At 43.2% G+C, this 19,647-nt stretch overlaps 2 protein-coding genes and 1 non-coding gene across 4 annotated transcripts; 2 read left to right on the top strand and 1 right to left on the bottom strand.

Annotated features, from left to right (window-relative positions):
* Positions 1–4,145: 4,145 nt before the first annotated feature.
* Positions 4,146–6,473, top strand: LOC101775455 (pentatricopeptide repeat-containing protein At5g12100, mitochondrial). Its single transcript, XM_004974621.3, has one exon. The coding sequence runs from the start codon at positions 4,167–4,169 to the stop codon at positions 6,276–6,278; it is 2,112 nt and encodes a 703-aa protein (XP_004974678.2). The 5' UTR covers positions 4,146–4,166; the 3' UTR covers positions 6,279–6,473.
* Positions 6,474–10,050: 3,577 nt separating this feature from the next.
* On the bottom strand, positions 10,051–10,121 carry TRNAG-GCC. Its single transcript has one exon. It is a non-coding gene; the product is annotated as a tRNA-Gly (tRNA).
* Positions 10,122–13,843: 3,722 nt separating this feature from the next.
* On the top strand, positions 13,844–17,492 carry LOC101785161 (heavy metal-associated isoprenylated plant protein 23). 2 transcript variants are annotated; one of them, XR_002678071.1, is made up of 3 exons: positions 13,844–14,250; positions 15,420–17,114; positions 17,208–17,492. XR_002678071.1 is itself a non-coding variant. In XM_004973332.4 (2 exons), the coding sequence occupies exons 1-2, from the start codon at positions 14,103–14,105 to the stop codon at positions 15,704–15,706; spliced, it is 435 nt and encodes a 144-aa protein (XP_004973389.1). In that variant the 5' UTR covers positions 13,844–14,102; the 3' UTR covers positions 15,707–17,492. The 2 variants fall into 2 exon arrangements, 1 of the variants encoding a protein (XP_004973389.1); XM_004973332.4 differs by having other exon boundaries at positions 15,420–17,492.
* The last annotated feature ends 2,155 nt before the right edge of the window (positions 17,493–19,647 follow it).

The following is a 19,647-nucleotide window of genomic DNA, read 5'->3' on the forward strand; positions in this document are numbered from 1 at the left end:
GCAGCGGGATGCAGTGGCGCAGCGATGCGGCGGGAGGCGGCGGCAGGGCCGAGGCAGCGGGATGCGTTGTGCGGCAGCACCGCGAGATGCGTGGTGCGGCAGCATCGGCCGGCGGCGGTGGCCGGTGCGGGAGCTGAGGCGGGCAGAGGCCGCCCGGTGCCTTTTTTATTTTATTTTTTTTGAAATTTTTTAGTCCCGGTTACCAACCGGGACTAAAGGACTAAAGACCCCCCTTTCGTCTCGATTGCTTTATCCTGGATGGATTTTCGGGAGATTTGATCCCTACCAACCGGGACTAAAGGCGAGTTTTCTACCAGTGTGTAACTCCGGTTGCAACCTTTTGCGCGAAGCGAGAATGAAAGCGCAAGTGAGGTACCCAGTAGGTGTGGTCTACTTAAGATGTAGAGTGGATTCTAGCCGTTTTCCTGGACCGGTCGTTACAGTGTTCTTTTTCTCAGCAGCAGGGCTTGTCTTGGTACCTTTCCCAACCTGCAAACGATCATGAATACTAATAGGATAGCCTACTTCCGTTTCAGTTTTGACACTGATAGAACCTCCACTAGAGCCGCCATAGGAGTCAAGTCCAGAAACCCGATCCTTCCCTGTCCATGTCATGGCTGGTGCTTGTGCATTAAGATCAGGTGGGCCAGTTTCTACTGCCATCTTCTGAACGCCTCTTGCTAGTTCATCAGATATTGCCCTTGGAACCCCTGCATGCTTATGGCCTGTCTCCTCTTGTTCTGCAGGAACTAGCACGTCTCCCTTGTGCTTCCATTGGCTTCCTTTACACACACACACACTTAAAACCCTTCTCTGAGACAATGTTCAGAAAAAAAAATTTATCACTCAAATCCTGGGCTGGAATTGGCTCCTTCAAACCCCATGCCGTACTCAAGTTTGCATGCATAGCTAGCTGATTGCATCTCTGATCCGAACAGTACCGATCAGGCGGTAACCACTTCTTCTTTATCTCCTCCTCCATATCCCCCATATCAGTCTCAATGATATCATCATCTTTCTCCTGTATCTTCTTCATGAGCAGTGCTGAAAGAATTCCACTGGAGGCCTTGAGGCAATACAACAAACACCTTGTGTGCAGGGTGGAGCAAGGATCAATTCGTAACATTGTTAGTGGCTGACTTTGCAAGTAGATCTTCTCTCCTTTTCTGAGTCCTTCATCTCCCTCTATAACCTGCGTCTTGACACATCAAATTACTGCCTGTAATCACCTGTAATTTTGCTTTCTTGAAAGCATGGGGCGTGGGTTCCTTCCTCTCTTCATGACTTGCTTTAGCGGCACCAGGTTGAGATCGTGGTGCGCTCCCAGGACCCGGATCGGGCGGATTCTTGTAGACATCTTCCAGAATGCTGGCTACTTTCAACTTTAGGCCATCTACCCTCTGTCTTAGGATCCGGAATCGAACTACAAGATCACTTGATATTTCAGTAGCTCTATTGGCTCTATTTCGGGTTCCTGCATGGTCTTGAGATTTTGCTTGGATGGGTTTGACGCTTTCTCTTTGGTGGTTCGATTTCTGTTGGTTTCGGGTTTCATGGAATTGGCTATGGCGATCTACAAGATGGGGTTTCAGATCGCCTGGGCGACGAACAGACGTGGACGCGGCTCTCATGTTTTAACATGAGTATTTCCTTTAGATGCCCCACACATGCATATCTAATTTCACATTCATGTATTCAGGTACAAACCCTAGCTAAAGAAATGGCGTTCCTTAAGAAATCAAGTATGCAACCATTTTCTTTTATCAAGAATTGCCAAGAACCGAAGGACAGAACGTTTTTATTGGAATTTTGCATATTTTTGGAGCTGAGAAAGGACATGTCCATTCTCGATTTTTCTCCTTTTGAATTAAATGCAAGAACGTCACTTAAACTTTGTCGTGGAATGTCATCTAGATTCACGAGTTTAGAAATGGTAAATATGGGTCTATAAACTTATTAAATAGTATCATTTAGGTTCAACAAAAATATATGTATGATTTTGACTTATCAACTATAAAGTATATATGTTAAAAAATCTAAAAAATTTACGATGTTAGGTTAACATGTGGCTAATATTTTTGAACAAAAATTTATATATAGTCCATGTTTTAAACGTTTAGGGCAACAACAATGCATATAGTCTAACTGGTCTTTATACATGCGACTTACGTTACCCTTATTTCTTTGCCACAATGTTGAGCCATATGTATGGACTATAAGCGTGGGTCCTACTTGTAAATAAAAATCAACCGTCCCATTCCTCATCCCGTTATCCTCTCCCGTAGCGCTCCTCTCTCCTGAAAGAGCCGCCACCTGTCCTCCCAAAGCGCCGTTGTCACCCGTCCTCCGCTCTTCACCCGACTCCTTCCCTCCCCCACCTCCCTTCCTTGCAGTGGCCTTCCCTCTCCCCAGATGGAGCACCAAGGTCCTCCTATTTCCTTTCCCCCGCTTGGGAGAGGGGAGATCAATTTCAGGCCGGATCCATGTTCCGGCCAAGAGAGCAACTTGGGCCTTCGGCGAGGAGAGGAGCACGACGTCCCGGCGTCGAACTCGACGGCTTGGGCCTCCCTGGGTGCGGCGGCGGGTACTCCTCCCCTTCATCGAGGTTGTTTGTTGCGGGTACTCCAACTGCCATGAAGGATGAAGCAGCCAATTGCTGCCGGAGTTGGTTCTTCGCCGCTATTGTTCCTCCAGGGCTAGATCTCGTCACAGAAAGAGGTCGGGAGCTTGAGATCGAGATGGCCACTGGCCGCTGCTCCGTTCCCCTCCTCTTAGCGCCACCACAGCTCGCCCATGCGCTGCCAACCGCCTGATCTGGTGCGCATCTCGTCCTCGTGGTGGAGCTAGCACATCTTATCGAGTTCATGTTGGTGGCGGGAGGAGCAGCTGCAGCGAGTCGCCGTGGGTGGGAGGAGATGCCAGGAGAGAGAGAATATTAATTTTTTGTCCATATGGTCGGTCCTTATACCATATAGACCTATAAAGACCACTTTACCTCTACATTGTGGCTGCCCTTAATCGGACCTACGAGAGTGCATTTGGGAAACATAAATAATTCGGATGTGCTAGCACCCGGACATCCGATAAATTGTTTTTATCGGACGCTCCATCGCAACATTGAAAAATAACTATCGAAACATCAAAAATCAACACTTGCAACAACGAGGATTGCAACACTTTTACGTGCATGAAACATCTCGAATCGCTTCGTGCAACATTCAAAATAGACACATTGCAACAACAAAAAAACATCTCTTACAACATTACAACAACGAAAGAAAAAGAGACCGAAACAAAGAAAACAACTGTATGCAACATCATGAACAAGTTGGTGCAACACCCAATTGCTGGCAAGTCAGACTGTTGAAAAACAAATGAAACATCAAAATCCATTGTTGCAACATCCAAAATAACTACTGCAACACCACCCGTCGCTGCTGCCGCTGCAAGGGTCGCGCCACTCGTCGGTTGCGGGCACCACAGCCGCCGGGCTCGGCCACTCGCTGGCCGAAGGCGCCGTCGCCGCCGAGCCCGCCGCTTGCTGGCTACACGTCAGGCTCCGTTGTTGCCGCCGGAAGGCACCACATGGCCTCGACGTGCCAAGATCTCGAGGCAGCAAATTCGGTAGCGAGGGTGTGGATCCAGCCATCCATGGGGCGGATCTGGTTGCGAACCGCCGGAGACAACCACCGCCGCTATGGACAACCAAAGAGCAGCACGAGGGGGAAGGGGGAAGGAGAGAAGGAGGGAGGGGCAGTGTGCTGCTTGTCAGCGGCCTTCCCGGCGATGCCCGCGGTGGAGAGGAGGAGCAGCAGCAGCAAGGAGAGGATGGAGTGGAAGAGGTGCGCGGAGAGGATGGAGCAGATCAGAAGGAGGATGGATAGGAAAGAAGAAAAGGATAAGAGGAATCAGTTGTTCTTGTGGTTGTGGGCTCCACGTTGAGATATTTTTGATGAGTAGCGTCTGACGTGTCGGACGTCCGAGTTGTATCATTTCCGTAAATAATTTGTCCATCATATTTGCATGCTACGATGTGACAATTTTCCGAAGAATGGCTAAACGCGTTTCCTGAGTCTAAACGTTCCGTTGAATGAAACGCGCAGCAAGCAAAACCCTCCTAAACCCACGAGACAAACCATGGGGACAAAGGAGTGAGTAGCTCCCAAATGTCTGGCCTCCTCCCCTCCCGCCGCCACCTCTCCTACGCCTCCGCCTCCGCGGCCTCTCTCAGCGAGCTCGCCTCCCTCATCGCCGCCGGCCGCTTCCACCGCTCCGTCGACCTCGCCAAATCCCTCCTCCTCTCCTCCCATCCCCCCGCAGCCAATGTCCCCGACATCTACCACGCCCTCGCCGCCGCCGCCGCCGCCGACTGTCGTGGTGACCTTCCCTCTCACTCCTTTCTCTGCGATGCCTCCTCCGCCCTCGTCGTCGCCTCCGCGCGCCTCCGCCAACCCGACGGCGCGCTCCGCCTGCTCTCCCTTCTCGCCAGCGCGGGCAACGGCGCCGACGCCGGCGCCGCGCGCGCGCCGCTGCCGTCCCTCTCATCCTGCAACCTCCTCCTCGAGTCCCTCCTCTCCCTCGGCCGCCACGCCGACGCGCGCGCCGCGTTCGGCGTCCTCGTGGCCGCCGGGGCGCGCCCGGACACCTTCGCGTGGAACAAGGCCATCCAGGCCTCCGTCGCGGCGGGGGACCTCGATGAGGCCGCCGGCATGCTGCGGCGGATGGGCCGCGACGAAGGGGCGCCTCCGCCCGACGCGTTCTCGTACAACGTGGTCATCGCGGGGCTGTGGAGGGCGGGGAAGGGTGACGACGCCCTCAAGATGTTCGATGTAATGGCGGAGAGGGGAGTCGCGCCGAATAGGATCACATACAACACAATGATCGATGGGCATGTCAAGGGCGGGGACCTGGAGGCTGGTTTCAGGCTGCGGGATCAGATGCTCCATGCTGGCCCAAAGCCCAATGTGGTCACTTACAATGTGCTGCTATCAGGGCTGTGCCGTGCTGGTAGGATGGATGGGACGAGAGCATTGTTGGATGAGATGGCATCGCATAGATTGGTGCCGGACGGTTTCACATACAGCATTTTGTTTGATGGTATCACGAGAAATGGAGATTCACGGACCATGCTATCTTTGTTTGGCGAGTCTTTGAAGAAAGGTATCATGATTGGGGCTTACACTTGCAGCATCTTGCTGAATGGTCTGTGCAAAGAGGGAAAGGCTGCAAAGGCAGAACAGGTGTTGGAGATGTTGGTGCACACAGGACTGATCCCAACACGAGTGATCTACAACACTCTAATAAACGGTTATTGTCAGATTCGGGACCTTCAAGGGGCCTTCTCCATCTTTGAGCAGATGAAATCACGTCACATTAGGCCAGATTACATCACCTACAATGCAATAATAAATGGTTTGTGTAAGGCAGAGATGGTGACCAAAGCAGAGGATTTGGTGATGGAGATGGAGAAGAGTGGAGTGGATCCGAGTGTGGAAACCTTCAATACACTGATTGACGCTTATGGGAGGGGTGGGCAACTCGAGAAATGTCTCATTGTTCTATCTGATATGCAAGAGAAGGGTATAAAGTCAAATGTTGTCTCTTTTGGTTCAGTTGTCAATGCTTTTTGCAAGAATGGAAAAATCCAGGAAGCTGTAGCAATCTTGGATGACATGGTACACAAAGATGTTTTGCCAAATGCACAGGTTTACAACTCAATCATCGATGCTTATATAGAGTCTGGTGCCATTGAGCAGGCTTTTGTTCTTGCTGAGAAGATGAAGAATAGTGGAGTATGTGCAAGTATAGTTACCTACAATTTGTTGTTAAAAGGCCTTTGCAAAAGTTCACAAATAGATGAAGCTGAACAATTGATCTGCAACTTAACAGATCATGGGCTAAGACCTGATGTTGTCAGCTACAATACTATAATATCAGCATGCTGTAACAAGGGTGATACTGATAGAGCATTGGAGCTTCACCAAGAAATGCACAAGTATGGCATCAAACCTACACTGAGAACATACCATACACTTCTTAGTGCATTGGGTAGTTCAGGGAGAGTACATGATATGGAAAGTCTGTATCGGCAAATGTTGCACAAGAACGTGGAGCCTAGCAGTAGCATATATAGCATCATGGTTGATACCTATGCAAGATGTGGCAATGAATTAAAGATGGAATCTCTTAAGAAAGAAATGTCAGAGAAAGGAATCGTCATTGATGACACAGAAAGAACTAACTGTGAGCTAGATAGGAGTATAGCAAGTCCAGTTTGATTGCATTGTTTTGAAATGAACAGGCTGGAGGGCTGCCTATTGTGTTAATAGAAAAAAAAGAGTTTCAGAGTTAGTTTAATTGTACAGATACAAAAAGGAATAGCATTATCCAGCTCCAAAGGATGCTAACTGTTAGGTATATTTGTCCTGAATTTTTTGCTCCTGCTAAGAATGTGATCATTGGTTTCTTTTTTAGTCTTCTCTAGCAGTGTAGTTGGATCAAGTTTTGTTATTTCTCTATTTTGAAAAACTCGGGCACCATGCTCCTGCTCCTTCGTTACTTCGTATGTTGCAAGGACGACAGAGGATGTTATTTGAAAATTTGGTCACTGCACCTCAAGAACCGAATGGTATAGTTGACCGCTTTTTCCTTATCTTACTTTGTTTCATGGCACATGTTTTAACTTACGTACTGCGGCATCTTTTGTTTGACATATCTCAAATGAAAAATCCTTTACTGATGAAGTGTGTAAACACTTGTTACTTGTTGGATTGACAACTAGTTGGTATCATATTTGATCTAAATATAGATGTTGTGTAACTTAATATGGTGTGCCAAGAAAATAACTTGCTAACAATTGCTGTCACTTTTGTTGATTTGTGATTTTCTACTGTGATTTATTTAATTTATGACGCCTATCATAGGTTGAAAGTGAATGAGTGAATCCAAAAGTGCAAGGTGTTAAAACTGATGCTACTGTAAGGTTGTTTTCCTGTTACTGGAAAAACAAGTAGTACTAGTTTCCATTGATGTTTCACATGTCTCTAAAGATGTGTGTTCATACCTTTTTTTATCAATACTCAAAAGTTGAAACTATCCTTTGGTGGTATGGTACCTACTTATTGCTCGACTTATTGGTTTGGATAGCTGCAGTGTACCTTGAAAATTAGGACTAGCAACTTTTGATGAGTGTTGCTACATCATAGCTAGATTCTTCTATGCTGTGATTTGTTAATGTGTATATGGCAATATGCAGTTCATTACAATTGGATCCAACTTTTCCTTTTGCATCTCTTTACGTGTATCTACGTTCTTGTTGTTGTTTTTATTCTGAAACCTTATAAAATTTTGCATTCATTTCACTTTTTTGCAGTTCTGATATTCATTCATGACAGAATTTTCTGTCCACCAGAAGAGAAGGTGCAGTACATCTCCAACTAAGATCAGCTTATCCACTCCCTCTTCATTTGGAGTAGTCTTGGACCCTTGGAGGATAGTTTTTCCTAGAAGTTGTCAGCTCCTTAAATGTGTGTCATTTACTGCAAGAAGATAGTACTGTACCAAGTAGCACGATATATAAAACAAGTCGCTGTGATTTTCTTTAGAAAGCTTTTAGCCTTTTGCTAAGCTGGCATATCTATTTGCTCCTTAGACTTAATTGTTAGAATGTGTATGTGTGCTGCCTGTATTGCGTGTGTGGGCCTGTCACTTGAGTCACAGCCAGGCCCAGGCCGGCCCTTGTGGGCGCCGGCCCCTAGGAGATTAGGGTTAGGCGCCACCCCCCAGGCTGGCGCCTATATATATGTAACCCCTGGTTCATCCCTAATTAATCTATTATTCCACGCATATTGCTTTCCTACATTAATATTTGTTATTCAGTCCTCAAATGGATCTCAACTAAAGGTTTGTGTTGACCTATAAAAAAAAGGTTCATGTGAAGATTTGGCCAAACCATCTGAACCATCTGTCACTTGACAGATTAGTTTCAGAATCTCAGATTTGGCCAAACACTCTGTCACTTGACAGATTAGTTTCACAATCTGATGCTCTAAATTTTTATATATGGCTACAGCATCTGTCAATGGTCCAGGCTAATAACTATTCATGTTAGTGTTCACAGTAGTTACTTGCCTATATCAGTTTTATACCTGTAGCACTTATCAGTTAAATGGTAAAATATTTCCTGCCAGCTTTAGCCAAGTAGTCATTCAAGAGCTGTATTTACATGCTGCACATTACCATTTCCAGGTTCACTGTCTGGTCGACTAGATGTCTGCAATTGGCAATGGACTTATCTCTTGGTTTTTCTGTTTGTCACTGACAACAATGAGAAAGTTATTGCTAAGTTACATGGTTGTGGATTGTACTTCCTGAAACAAAAGTTGCTATGAGAGTAAATGACAGAATCCCCCAAGAATGATTCAACATGCTACTATAGATCAATGAGTAGTCATCGTCATACGTATATCATATGACAACTTCCGGCAGGAGTGAACTCAACAGTGATGGCCACCCACACAGTGCCTGGCTGCAAAAGGTAATTTCTTCTAGATTGGAGGTCAGGTATAAGTTCAGGGAAACGCATGGTGACATGGCAAAATATCTGCAAACAGTATAGTATGATGGCCTGGGTGTTCTACATCTAAAGCTAGCTGGTTGTGATTTGCAGCTGAGATGATGTGGTTGCAAAAGGTACATTATGGACGCAATTGTAGATCCCTCCAAATTGATTTTGAGCCTAAGTTCCAGCCATGTTTGACACCTTGTCTAGGGTCCACATTGATGATGGAAAAGTTGCTCGTTTGGGGGGAATTGGGTAGAACCGTAGAAGGTGCCGCAGTGAGAAATGTAGCGCCTGACTTATGGGAGCTTAGTTACTACTAAAACAAAGATGCGGATGATGGTCAAACAAGCTCTTAGCCAGGATCAGTGTATCAAGGGTATTATCAGCCTGTTGTCAGTGCAAACTTAATCAACAGAGTATATCTTCACGAAAATGTTGGCAACACAGTGCAACAGCAATGGACAAGCTCAGGTGAGCACAGTGCTAAATCAGCATTCAAGATAACTTTTTCAAGCATTGGATACAGCTTTTGGTCTGAATTTTGTATACTGGCTCTTGAGAGGCAGCTTTGGACAGCAGAGCATACGGAAATACATGGGTTAGAGTCACAGCTTATGCAATGACGTGACGAAGAACCTGAAACAGCAGGCCACCTTACCAATTGCTATAACCTTCCAGGTGAATCTTCAAGATTGGTGGTTACTCCAAGATGATTGGCGCAGAAACTCAGTTGTCTCCATGTGAACAAACCAGGCGAGAAGCTCATGACTGCAAGACTGGGTGCTAGCTGGTGTTCTAGGCACCTCGGTAGCTTAAGGTCGCAACCATAGTCCGCTTATCTTTTTTTCGCTTCATGTTTCTGTCAGGGTTATTACCTTGTTAGTACTGTTTGATTTCATGGCAAAACAACTATAACGGTGAGTACAGGCATCTGGTGAGTTCCATTACTTGTTTATATTTAATATTTTGGATGTGAAAATAACTTTATGAACGCCGCAACAAACTAGTGTTGTCCACAGGACCAAAGCCATGAGGCAAAACAAAAGGGAAAGAACAGAATATTCTGTCTTTTTATGTTTTATGGAGTGAATATTCTTGAATATACGAGTTTTAACAAATAGATATTTGTCTTGGATATGTGTGTTGTATCTTTTTCAACGTCCCAGTTGTGCATGTGCTAAAATATGTACTGTGGCATATTCTCTGAATTTCTGTAGAGATAAAAGGTAGGACTGATGGGAGCCTAAACGGTAGCGGGGGGTACGGGGCTCTGCATTATACAAGGGTCATCAATGGAGAATTAGCCATTCCTTTGAACTGAAGCAGGTAACGACGGGCACTCTAGCCCGCTGGTAGCGATTAACCGTGACAGTTAAATGCCGGGGGAAATTTGACAGAGAGAATAAACGTATAAATAAATGAGCAAAATTATTGAAGCCTCCACGTTTGAAAAACGTCAAAACTGAATGAAATAAAAAGGACATATATGCACCAGCCGGGAATCGAACCCGGGTCTGTACCGTGGCAGGGTACTATTCTACCACTAGACCACTGGTGCTATTCCTTTAGTTTAGAAATAGAAAACTTTCTTAAACATTATGTATTTTTACATTTGAACAATGCGTGTGCTTTCAAGTTCATGCTCATTAAAGCAAAGGTCCGATTTTGTAAACAAGTTGTTCGTGAGCTCATCCTAAAGGGTTGCTTACCTTATTACCTAGTTTATACGATGCACAACCTCCGCATGTTTTGCACTGAAAATTTTCTCTATGAATACAACAATAGCAGTGACTACATCTACATGCATCTGGTGAACTCATTACTTATTTATTCCAATATTTTGAATGCAAAATGCTATGGGCCTGTTCGGCTGGACTTATAAGCCTGCTGAAAAGTTGAAACGGCTGATTTGTTGTGAGAGAAAAATATTGTTCGGTGACTGATAAGCCGGCTGATAAGCTGAAGCGAACAGGCTGTATATCAATGATGCAGCAAGTTAGTGTTGTTGATTGAGCAAAGGCCATGAGGCAAATCATAATTGAACACTCTGTCTTTTATGTTTTGTAGAGAGTGAATGTTTTGTAATGGAAGAGTTTTTCTTCTTACACTTCCCCAAATTTAAAAATGGTATCCTTTTTGGATATGCGCAGTGCAGTATCATTTTCAACGTCCCAGTTGTGCATGTTGCTAAAAGATGTGCAGTGCAATTTCTCTGTAATCCTAAACGGCACGACAACTAGGAGTTTGAGACAATTAAATACGGAGGGAAATGAGATTAGAAGAACGAATAAACAATATAAGGAAGTAAAGATTATCTAAGCCTCCACTTTGAAAAAGCGTGTAAAGGAAGTGGCTAATTTTGCAGTGAAATTGCGAAGGCAGTGACTAATTGACTAGTGAAAGGAAAAGAAGGGATCAAATAGGGCAAAAAATAAAAAATAAAAACGAATGCACCAGCCACCAGCAAGGAAAGAAGAAGTAAATAGTGGGAAAAGGAAAACAAAAAAGATGCACAAGCCACGAATCGAACCCGGGTCTGTACCTAGGGTACCATTCTACCACTGGTGCTAACAGCTTTGAAATCCGTTGAATAATTGAACAAATAATAACACCAGGAATCTTCTTTTCAAAACTCCAGACATTTGTTAGGATTCGGTGCTTTTATAACTCAAAAATGCAGTTAGAACAAACCAAAGAAATGCTTCATTTTTTAAACAAATTGTTCATATTCATGGTATGAAGGTCCATGTTGGAAAGTCGACCTTTTCCCAGCTTTGTACCCAATCAAGGTTCCAAAAATAGTTGCTTGCGAATATTAAATGTGTTGCATCAATTAACAGTAAATTTGATCACAAAATATTCATGCTATTCTTTCCCTGTTTTCTCGTATGAACTATGCCTCTGTACGTGCACGCCAGTAGTGACCTCTTTGGGCGCCAATAATCAAGCCAGGAAGCTTCATCAGGAAAAAGCAGGGCAGAGAATCACGCCCAGCTGATCATTGGTGATGGCCAAGAGCTCTCCGATGGCGACGGCTACATGCCCTACGGAACTAACATCCTCTCAAGTCCTGATCAGTCGCCACCGGCCGGCAGGCCGGCGACGATGCTCCAAAATCTCAAATTCCTCTCCAAAAGAGTGGCTCTATTTTCATGCTTCCAGCATCGTCGCTTCTCAAAAAGCTTTGCTAGTGATGGTTCCTGTTACCCAGCATGCATGCCTGATGCATCAAGATCGACATCGAAACGATGCGCCGCAGTAGCCTTAGCTTGACCAAATAATGGCCATATATTCAAACAGATTAAGTGATGCGCAAATCAGCCGCGCATCGAAAGAAAAATGTATAGGCAGTGGTGTTCTGGATTTTTGATAACTTGAAGCTAGCCAAATAAATAATCAGCCTTGTTTTTGGTGCATTTTTTTCATAATGTTTTCTCTTTCTAAATAATTTGAGTGATCAGAAATGCACATTAGGCACTAATAGAGAAATCAGCTAACATAGCTAGAAATATGTCTTAGATCATATCGTACATCTCAAGGGTTCTAGACATGACAAAGGCATTCCTTAGCAAACATGACAGCGTGTTCTGCCAATAATTGCAAGGTATATGTTCCGTTTTGGGTAGAAGCTCACTGTTTAGTCCCACACTCTACAGCTAGCATACGCACCGCCTCATCACCAAAGTTCTCATATTCCGTCACCTTTCATCCTTTCCGGCACAGCCAGCTACCACGCATGCAAAGGCCTAGTCTAATTGGTTCCCAAATGATCATATGCATTAACAGAAAGAAAAGAGAAATTCAAAGTTACCCACATGTATATCTTGTGACATCGTGTTTGGAAGTTAGGAAAATCGTGTTGTCAATTAAGCAGCAGGTACGGTGTTGCCCTGAAGAATTACTGCGACAAGTACTCAATTGGAACTCATGTGTTTCATATAGTTGGCTTATGCGCGCTTCGAAAACTCCATTCCAAGAAATAAAATTATTTTTAGCCGTCCCTTATTGATTCAGTGGTGCATGTATCTAGAATAGATAGGTAAGATCTGATACTCTTCAATCAAAAAAGATCTTCCAACGGTTTTCCGTTGCTCTTGCTCCAGCTGCTGTCTCTTCTGATTGGTACGATTCAGTCTAATGGTGAAATCTTTTAATTCAGAAGAATCTCTTACTGAGGTTGAGAGCTTCATGGTGTGTGCAACTTTATCTCACTCGCCAAGCACAACTTTTCACGTGAAAAGAGAGTGCACGGAGTAATTCTCCGGTGCTTTTTTGAAAGAAAAAGAAAAGACATCCTAGAGAATGGCTATACAATCAAACTAGTAACTTTAGAAAATCACCTTTTATTGAAAAAATCGTCATGATGCTCAAATTGATCTTCCGAACCTTGAAAAATCAAGCACATTATTTTTTTTAAAAAATATTGTGAATAGTCAGCTTCATTTGCTTGGACAGTTTGCAATAAACTAATGGATCAGAATTCCTGCAGTTTTTCTTGAAAAGGAGGAACTCTCAAAACTCAGAGAGTGGATTGCTCGATCGGTCAGCATTTAAAGACCGACATCTCTTAATTCCCTAGGGGGTCTAGCGGCCCTTTCACATCCTCCCATTCTCTACTTTGGAGGTGCACCGATGAGGTCGGATTGCTCTTGTAGTTTTAGGGCTTTTGGCTAGGCTAAAGTTAAATCTGCCCATACTGTGATTTTTCTATGTAATATCCTAAAAAGTAGCAGTATACAGTAGTACAATGCATATGTGACAACTTCGTTCTTTGTTCTTTAGGTAGATGATTGATGTGTAGATAATCATACCGTTTCCTTTTTCACTATTTTAGTTTTGCAGAAATTACTGCATATGGCTTCGCTACTAGAGAAAAGTTGTCCTTTTAGATGTGTATGTAGTCAGGGTAGTCAATATCATTCTATGGGCACCTCTTCTGCCGGATCAAAAGAAGAGTAGTCAAATACGTTACTGAAAACTAAGCGGTGAAGGATGTAGATTGATGCCTTTGGACAGATAGATTAGCGTGGGAATAAGTATATGATATAGTAGCATACTTTATTGAAATGGTCGGTCATATATGCCTTTATTTGGGAGATTAGGGATCCATCTCCCCTTCCGAAAGCAAAAAAAGTCCATAGCATATTAGAGCAATCTTGTCTGATTTGTGAGATCGAGTGCTGTAGCAGCAGCCAATGTAGGAAGAATGGCGCATCTTGGCATCTTGATGGAAAAGCTTTCTCCGATCCCGTCAACAACCTATATAGCTCATAGGTAGGCGGCAGCCGTGCATGGTTGTTGGTTACATAAACCTGAGCCTTGGGCCTTAGCATTGTTAGAAGCAAGTCATACCACAGCTAGCTCAAGTGGACTGAGCAACCGTTTCTTAATGCATTGCCCTTACCCTTTCCAGAGCTTTGCCTGGCCATTTCAAGGAAGAAGAAGGATTAGTGCGAGAGATTCTTCCAGCTTGAGTGAATCAGAGCTCTGTGTTATTATTAGAAAGCTGTAGCGGCGCAGTGAGTTCATCAACGGCACAATGGGAGGCGTGGTGTCGGCGCTGGCGGGAGCCAGCAGGGAGAGGCAGAGCAGGAAGAGGAAGCAGTTCAACACGGTGGAGCTGAAGATGAGGATGGACTGTGACGGCTGCGAGCTCAAGGTCAGGAACACCCTTGCCAGGATGAGAGGTATGGGTTTTGGATCTGCCTGAATTGTTTTGGCTGGATCTTTTCTTCTTCTTATCTCAGGACTCAGGAGTTTATAGTGTTTGGCAAACATGCTGCACATGATGCATGTGTCCCCCTAAAATAATGAGATCCAATAAATTAATGGTATGATCAGTCACAACAGTCTTCCCATGTTCAGGTTAACTATGTTCAGATGCGCTGCTCCAACAGAATTAGATTCCATACCACATTAGTTAGTGTCTTATGTGCTACTACACCCAAATCTAATTTTTCATCTTATGTTTAACCATGTGGGTTCCACGTGTATATGAATTGGTACACGTCAACCGCTTTAATGATACAAAGGATAGAGAGGAAGGTGAGAGAACGATGTTTTTGTTCTGTGTTGTTTAGAAAAAAAGAATTTTATTCCGACCTAGTTTTGCACTAAATCAATTATTATTGCAGTTCATGTCTCCAGCATTTAAATTAAATAACTCTGAAAGAGCAATATCAAACGAAGAAAATTAGGCACAATGTTTTTATTCTATAAAAGAGCTGTCTCGTAAATTCAAATTTTGTACGATGAGATTACTTCTGCACCATGAAATCCATAATGTACATTTGTTCCATGCACAAAATTAAATGATTATGGAATTACTCTGAAGGAATCAAAACTCAACCTGATCATCTCAAGAAGCCAAAGCTTCTCCGTTTATGATTTTCTAATCAAATATACGTGAAATAAGCAGGCTGACTTTAGTTTGAAAGCATGGGACTACTGATCAACTTAGTGAACTTAAGGCTCTTAAAACTACACGAGTCGCTCGCTCACCAACCTCTGATTCCTTGAAGAACCTTATTCGAAAGCCGATTCATAACGGACCAGATTCCTGACGATGTGGTGGGTAGGAGTCAAACTCGTACCTTAAAAACATGGCGTCACAAGTTACACGTCGCTGGGCTATCGATCGATCCTTCCTTAGCATTGGTCACTTGGTCAGCAATTCAGCGTGGAAACCTTTTAGTTCGATGATTCTTTGTTGTCTTTTGCAAAAATTGCATGCATCAGCCGTATTCAAAGATTCCATTCTTCAAAATTTCCTCGCTCGTTTTCTGTTCTGAATTCAGTATCAATTAGGCCGGTTGGATTATTCCATTATTGATGAGATCTGGATGGATGGGTGCAGGGGTGGAGTCGGTGGAGATCAACCGGAAGCAGCAGAAGGTGACGGTGCAGGGGTTCGTGGAGCCGCAGCGGGTGCTGCGGCGGGCCCAGTCGACGGGGAAGCGTACGGAGATGTGGCCGTACGTACCCTACACCAACCCCTACGTCGCGCCGCCGGTGTACGACAAGAGGGCGCCGGCAGGGCACGTCCGCAGGGTTGACGCCCTCATCGCCCCCGCCGCCGGCCGCGAGGAGGACCTCTCCACCATCTTCAGCGACGACAACCCCAACGGATGCTCCGTCATGTAGAGTATGATATTGATACAGCAGGGCTCATCGATTCACAGATTCGACTGTGCAATGCCGTCTTGTTTGGATTTTTTTTAATAAAGGAATAGTTCAATATCCCGACCTCTACATCATGGTATAACATATCTAGAAGAAGGAACCACAAATGAATGAAAGAGTGAAGATCAAGGTACCGAGCTTATAGGCAAAGCCTATTACTAAACCACCACCCGTTCTTTGCGAAAATCTCCATTGTCGTGGTCTCCAAAGCTCGACAAGCTCCTGGTACAGTGTCCCAATCCTCCATCTTCTGCAATAAGGTCTAGAATCTGATCCACTGAGTAGCTCTGAAAAGAACCTGCACACAAGTTTGTTTATCTACTTTATCAAAAATAATGTCATTTCTACTGAGCCATATGACCCAACAAACAGCACTTACTCCTGTTAGAATAAGATTCTTTTCTTTCCACCCTACCCCTTGTAGCCATGACCCAAAGATATGAATGACATTATTTGGTTTTTCTAAGCCAAAGGTGGTATGAATTATTCTCCAAATTATCCTAGCCATGTGACACTCAAAGAAGAAATGTTGTATAGTCTCGTTATTACTATAGTAGCAACATTTCTCATTTCCATGCCAATTCTGTCTAGCCAAATTATGTAATAACCCTTCGGTGAAAGAGCCATAGGAAAACTTTAACCTTAAGGGGAAGTTTTAATTTCCATAAGAATCTGTTAATGGGAAGAATCCTTACATCCAGTATCGCTCTGTACATTGATTGAACAGAGAAGAGTCCATTTCTATTTAGTGACCAAATGAACATGTCTGGTTGGTCCACAACATGGAGACTTGCAATCTGAGCCACCAACTCATGCCAATTCATAAGATTGCTCTCCTGGAGCCATGACCTTTTTTATGGTGTCATGCTTCCTAGTTACCAGATTGTAAAGTGCTAGGTATTACTCGCTAAAGCTTGTATTTTCTAGCCACTTATCTTCCCAAAATCTTATTTGTTCCCCATTTTGCAATTTAAAGGTCATGTAATTAAGGAGGTCTTCTTTCACGTTCATTAACCCTGACAAAAAGTGTGAGTCTCCTGACTTTTTCTCTACCTGAGAGATTGTTTTGGAGCCTAAATATTTATTTTTTAGGATTTGTTGCCAGATTCCATCCCCATTAAGGAGCTTGAAAAGCCATTTACTTAGGAGAAATTTGTTTTGGGTTTCCAAATCCAAAATTCCTAGACCTCCTTACTCTTTTGGTCTACACAAGATATTTCACTTTGTTAATCTATATTTTCTTTTTTGCTCATCTCCTTGCCAAAAAAATTTGGACCTAAAATAATCCAATTTCTTAAGAATTTCTTTTGGAATTTTAAAGAAGGAAATCATGTACATGGAGAGATTGCTTAGGACTGAGTTAATCAAGGTTAGCCCGCCTCCATAGGAGAGCATCTTGCTTTTCCATGTGCTCAGTTTCCTTTCAAATCTTTTCTTTATAATTTTCCAATCTTTATTTCAGATTCGGGTGTGGTGCATTGAAATGCCAAGATATCTAAAAGAGGCCTCCCCAATAGGACATCCGAAGATGTCCATGTACTCTTGTTGGGCCTCTTTCGCATCTCCATAGCAGCTCTTATGGAAGTTTATCTTGAGACCAGAAAGGTGTTCGAAGACTGTTAGCACAATCTTCATAATTTTTGCCTCTTCCAAGTTGTGATCCATAAAAAGAATTGTATCATCTGCGTATTGTAATATGGATAGGCCATCATCAACTAAATGTGGAATTAAGCCTGAAATTTGTCCATCCTCCTTCGCCCTTGCTATCAATGTTGTTAACATATCCGCAACTAGATTGAAGAGTAGCGGGGAGAGTGGATCGCCTTGTCTCAGGCCCTTTTTTGTTTGAAAAAATCTTCCAACATCATCATTCACTTTAATACTTACACTACCCTTTGAGACAAACGACTCTATCCATTTGCACCATTTTTCTAAGAAACCTTTTAGTCTTAGGTTTGTTGAAGGAAAGGCCAATTAACCTTGTCATAAGCCTTTTCAAAGTCCAGTTTCAGAATAACTCCATTTAGTTCTTTTTGTGTAATTCATGTAAGGTCTCATGCAAAATGACCACACCTTCAAGAATACATCTTCCAGGCATGAACACAGATTGAGTAGGGTGGATAATCTTGTCTGCAATTCCCATCAGTCTATTTGTTGCTACCTTTGTGAAAATTTTGAAACTAACATTAAGAAGGCATATTGGTCTAAACTATTGTATTTGAGTTGCCTCAGTTTTCTTTGGTAGAAGTGTTATAACGCCAAAGTTGAGGCTATGCAGAGGTAAGATGCCTTTATGGAAATCAACAAACAACGCCATTAGATCGTCCTTGACAACTTCCCAAAAAGCTTGATAGAATTCAGCTGAAAAGCCATCCGGTCCGGGCGCTTTGTTATATTCCATTTGAAAAATAGCATCCCTAACCTCTTTGTTAGAGAACTCAGCAATCAATGTTTCATTTTCATCTGTTGATACCTGTGGAATGTCGTCCCTTCAACTTTCGTCTAGAGTTAAAAGACTAGTCTCCGAAGATCCAAATAAACCATGGTAATAATCGGTGATATATTTCTTTAAATCCTCATCTCCTTCAATTATTTTGTCTCCATCTTTCGACTAGAAAATTCTTGTTTTTCTATGTTTCCCATTGGCTATAAGTTGAAAATATTTTGTATTACTATCTCCTTCAAGGAGATTTATGGTTTTAGATCGCTGGTACCCTTTTATTTCTTCCTTCCTAAGAAGTTGGATCAGCCTTGCTTTGAGAGTGTGTTTAAGATCAATCTCCCAAGACTGTAACACTTCATTTTTTGCCTTTTTATCCAGTATGTCTAACTTTGTAATAAGTTCCTTTTTCTCAAAGAAAAGGAAAATGGGCAACCAACCCCTTAGAAACTGACATAATCTTCTAATTTTATTTTGCCATCTTTCCATTGATGTTTTACCTTTATCCTCTTCCTTCCAAACCTTAGCCACCACATGGTAGAAATAATCCCCAGTCAAGTCAACCAACCCAATTCAAATTTGAACATTGGTTGTGTAGTGCTTAGAGTATGATCACCAAAGGACAAAAGAAGTGGTGTATGGTCTGATGCTAATTCTCTTGGTAGAGCATGTACTATGGCACGGGGAAATTTTAATTCCCATTCCATTGAGACCAATACCCAACCCAACCTCTCAAAAGTAGGTTCTAGGTGAATTGGTCCACGTGAATTGCCATCCCGTTAGCTCTATTTCTTTTAAATCCAAACTGTTCATAACAACACTAAAGAGAAAAGGCCATTTATCATCATAGCGATCATTGTTTTTTCTGAGGGGCTTCTAATAATATTAAAATCTCCTCCAAGTAGGAGGGGCAAGGATTCATTTTGGCAATAGTGGACCAACTTAGTTAAGAAGCTTTGTTTTTGCTCATGTTGAGCAGCTCCATAAACTGGAATCAAATTTCACTAGAAGCCATCAATCTTATTCCTTACTTGAAATTTGATATAGTAGTCCCCCTAGGAAATGAAGCCTATGACAAAAACAGCTGGATTGATTCCCAAAAGGATTCCACCCGAATGTCCCTTGGGTCCCGTCCAACTCCATAGGAATTGTTTCCCACCGCAAATATTATTAAGCTTTGCATCTGTGTAATCGGCTCTACAAGTTTTCAGAAGAGCGATAAAGTCAAGTTGTTGTTCTTTTGTAGTGGCTAACAAAAAACAAAATTTAGCCAAGTCACGAAGACATCTGTTGTTCTAGACAATGCCTTTCATTTGACACTATTTATTTTTTGTATTTTTCTTTTGAGCCTTCCTTTCTTTTGCTAACCCAAAAGACGTTGAAATTATTTTTGTATTTTTCTTTTGTCCTACTTTCGTCTTTGCTAACATTGTATGTTTTGAAATTTTGGATTTTGAGTTTT

This window comes from Setaria italica, chromosome VI (genome assembly GCF_000263155.2).
Source record: "Setaria italica strain Yugu1 chromosome VI, Setaria_italica_v2.0, whole genome shotgun sequence".
In the NCBI taxonomy this organism is placed as follows: domain Eukaryota; kingdom Viridiplantae; phylum Streptophyta; class Magnoliopsida; order Poales; family Poaceae; genus Setaria; species Setaria italica.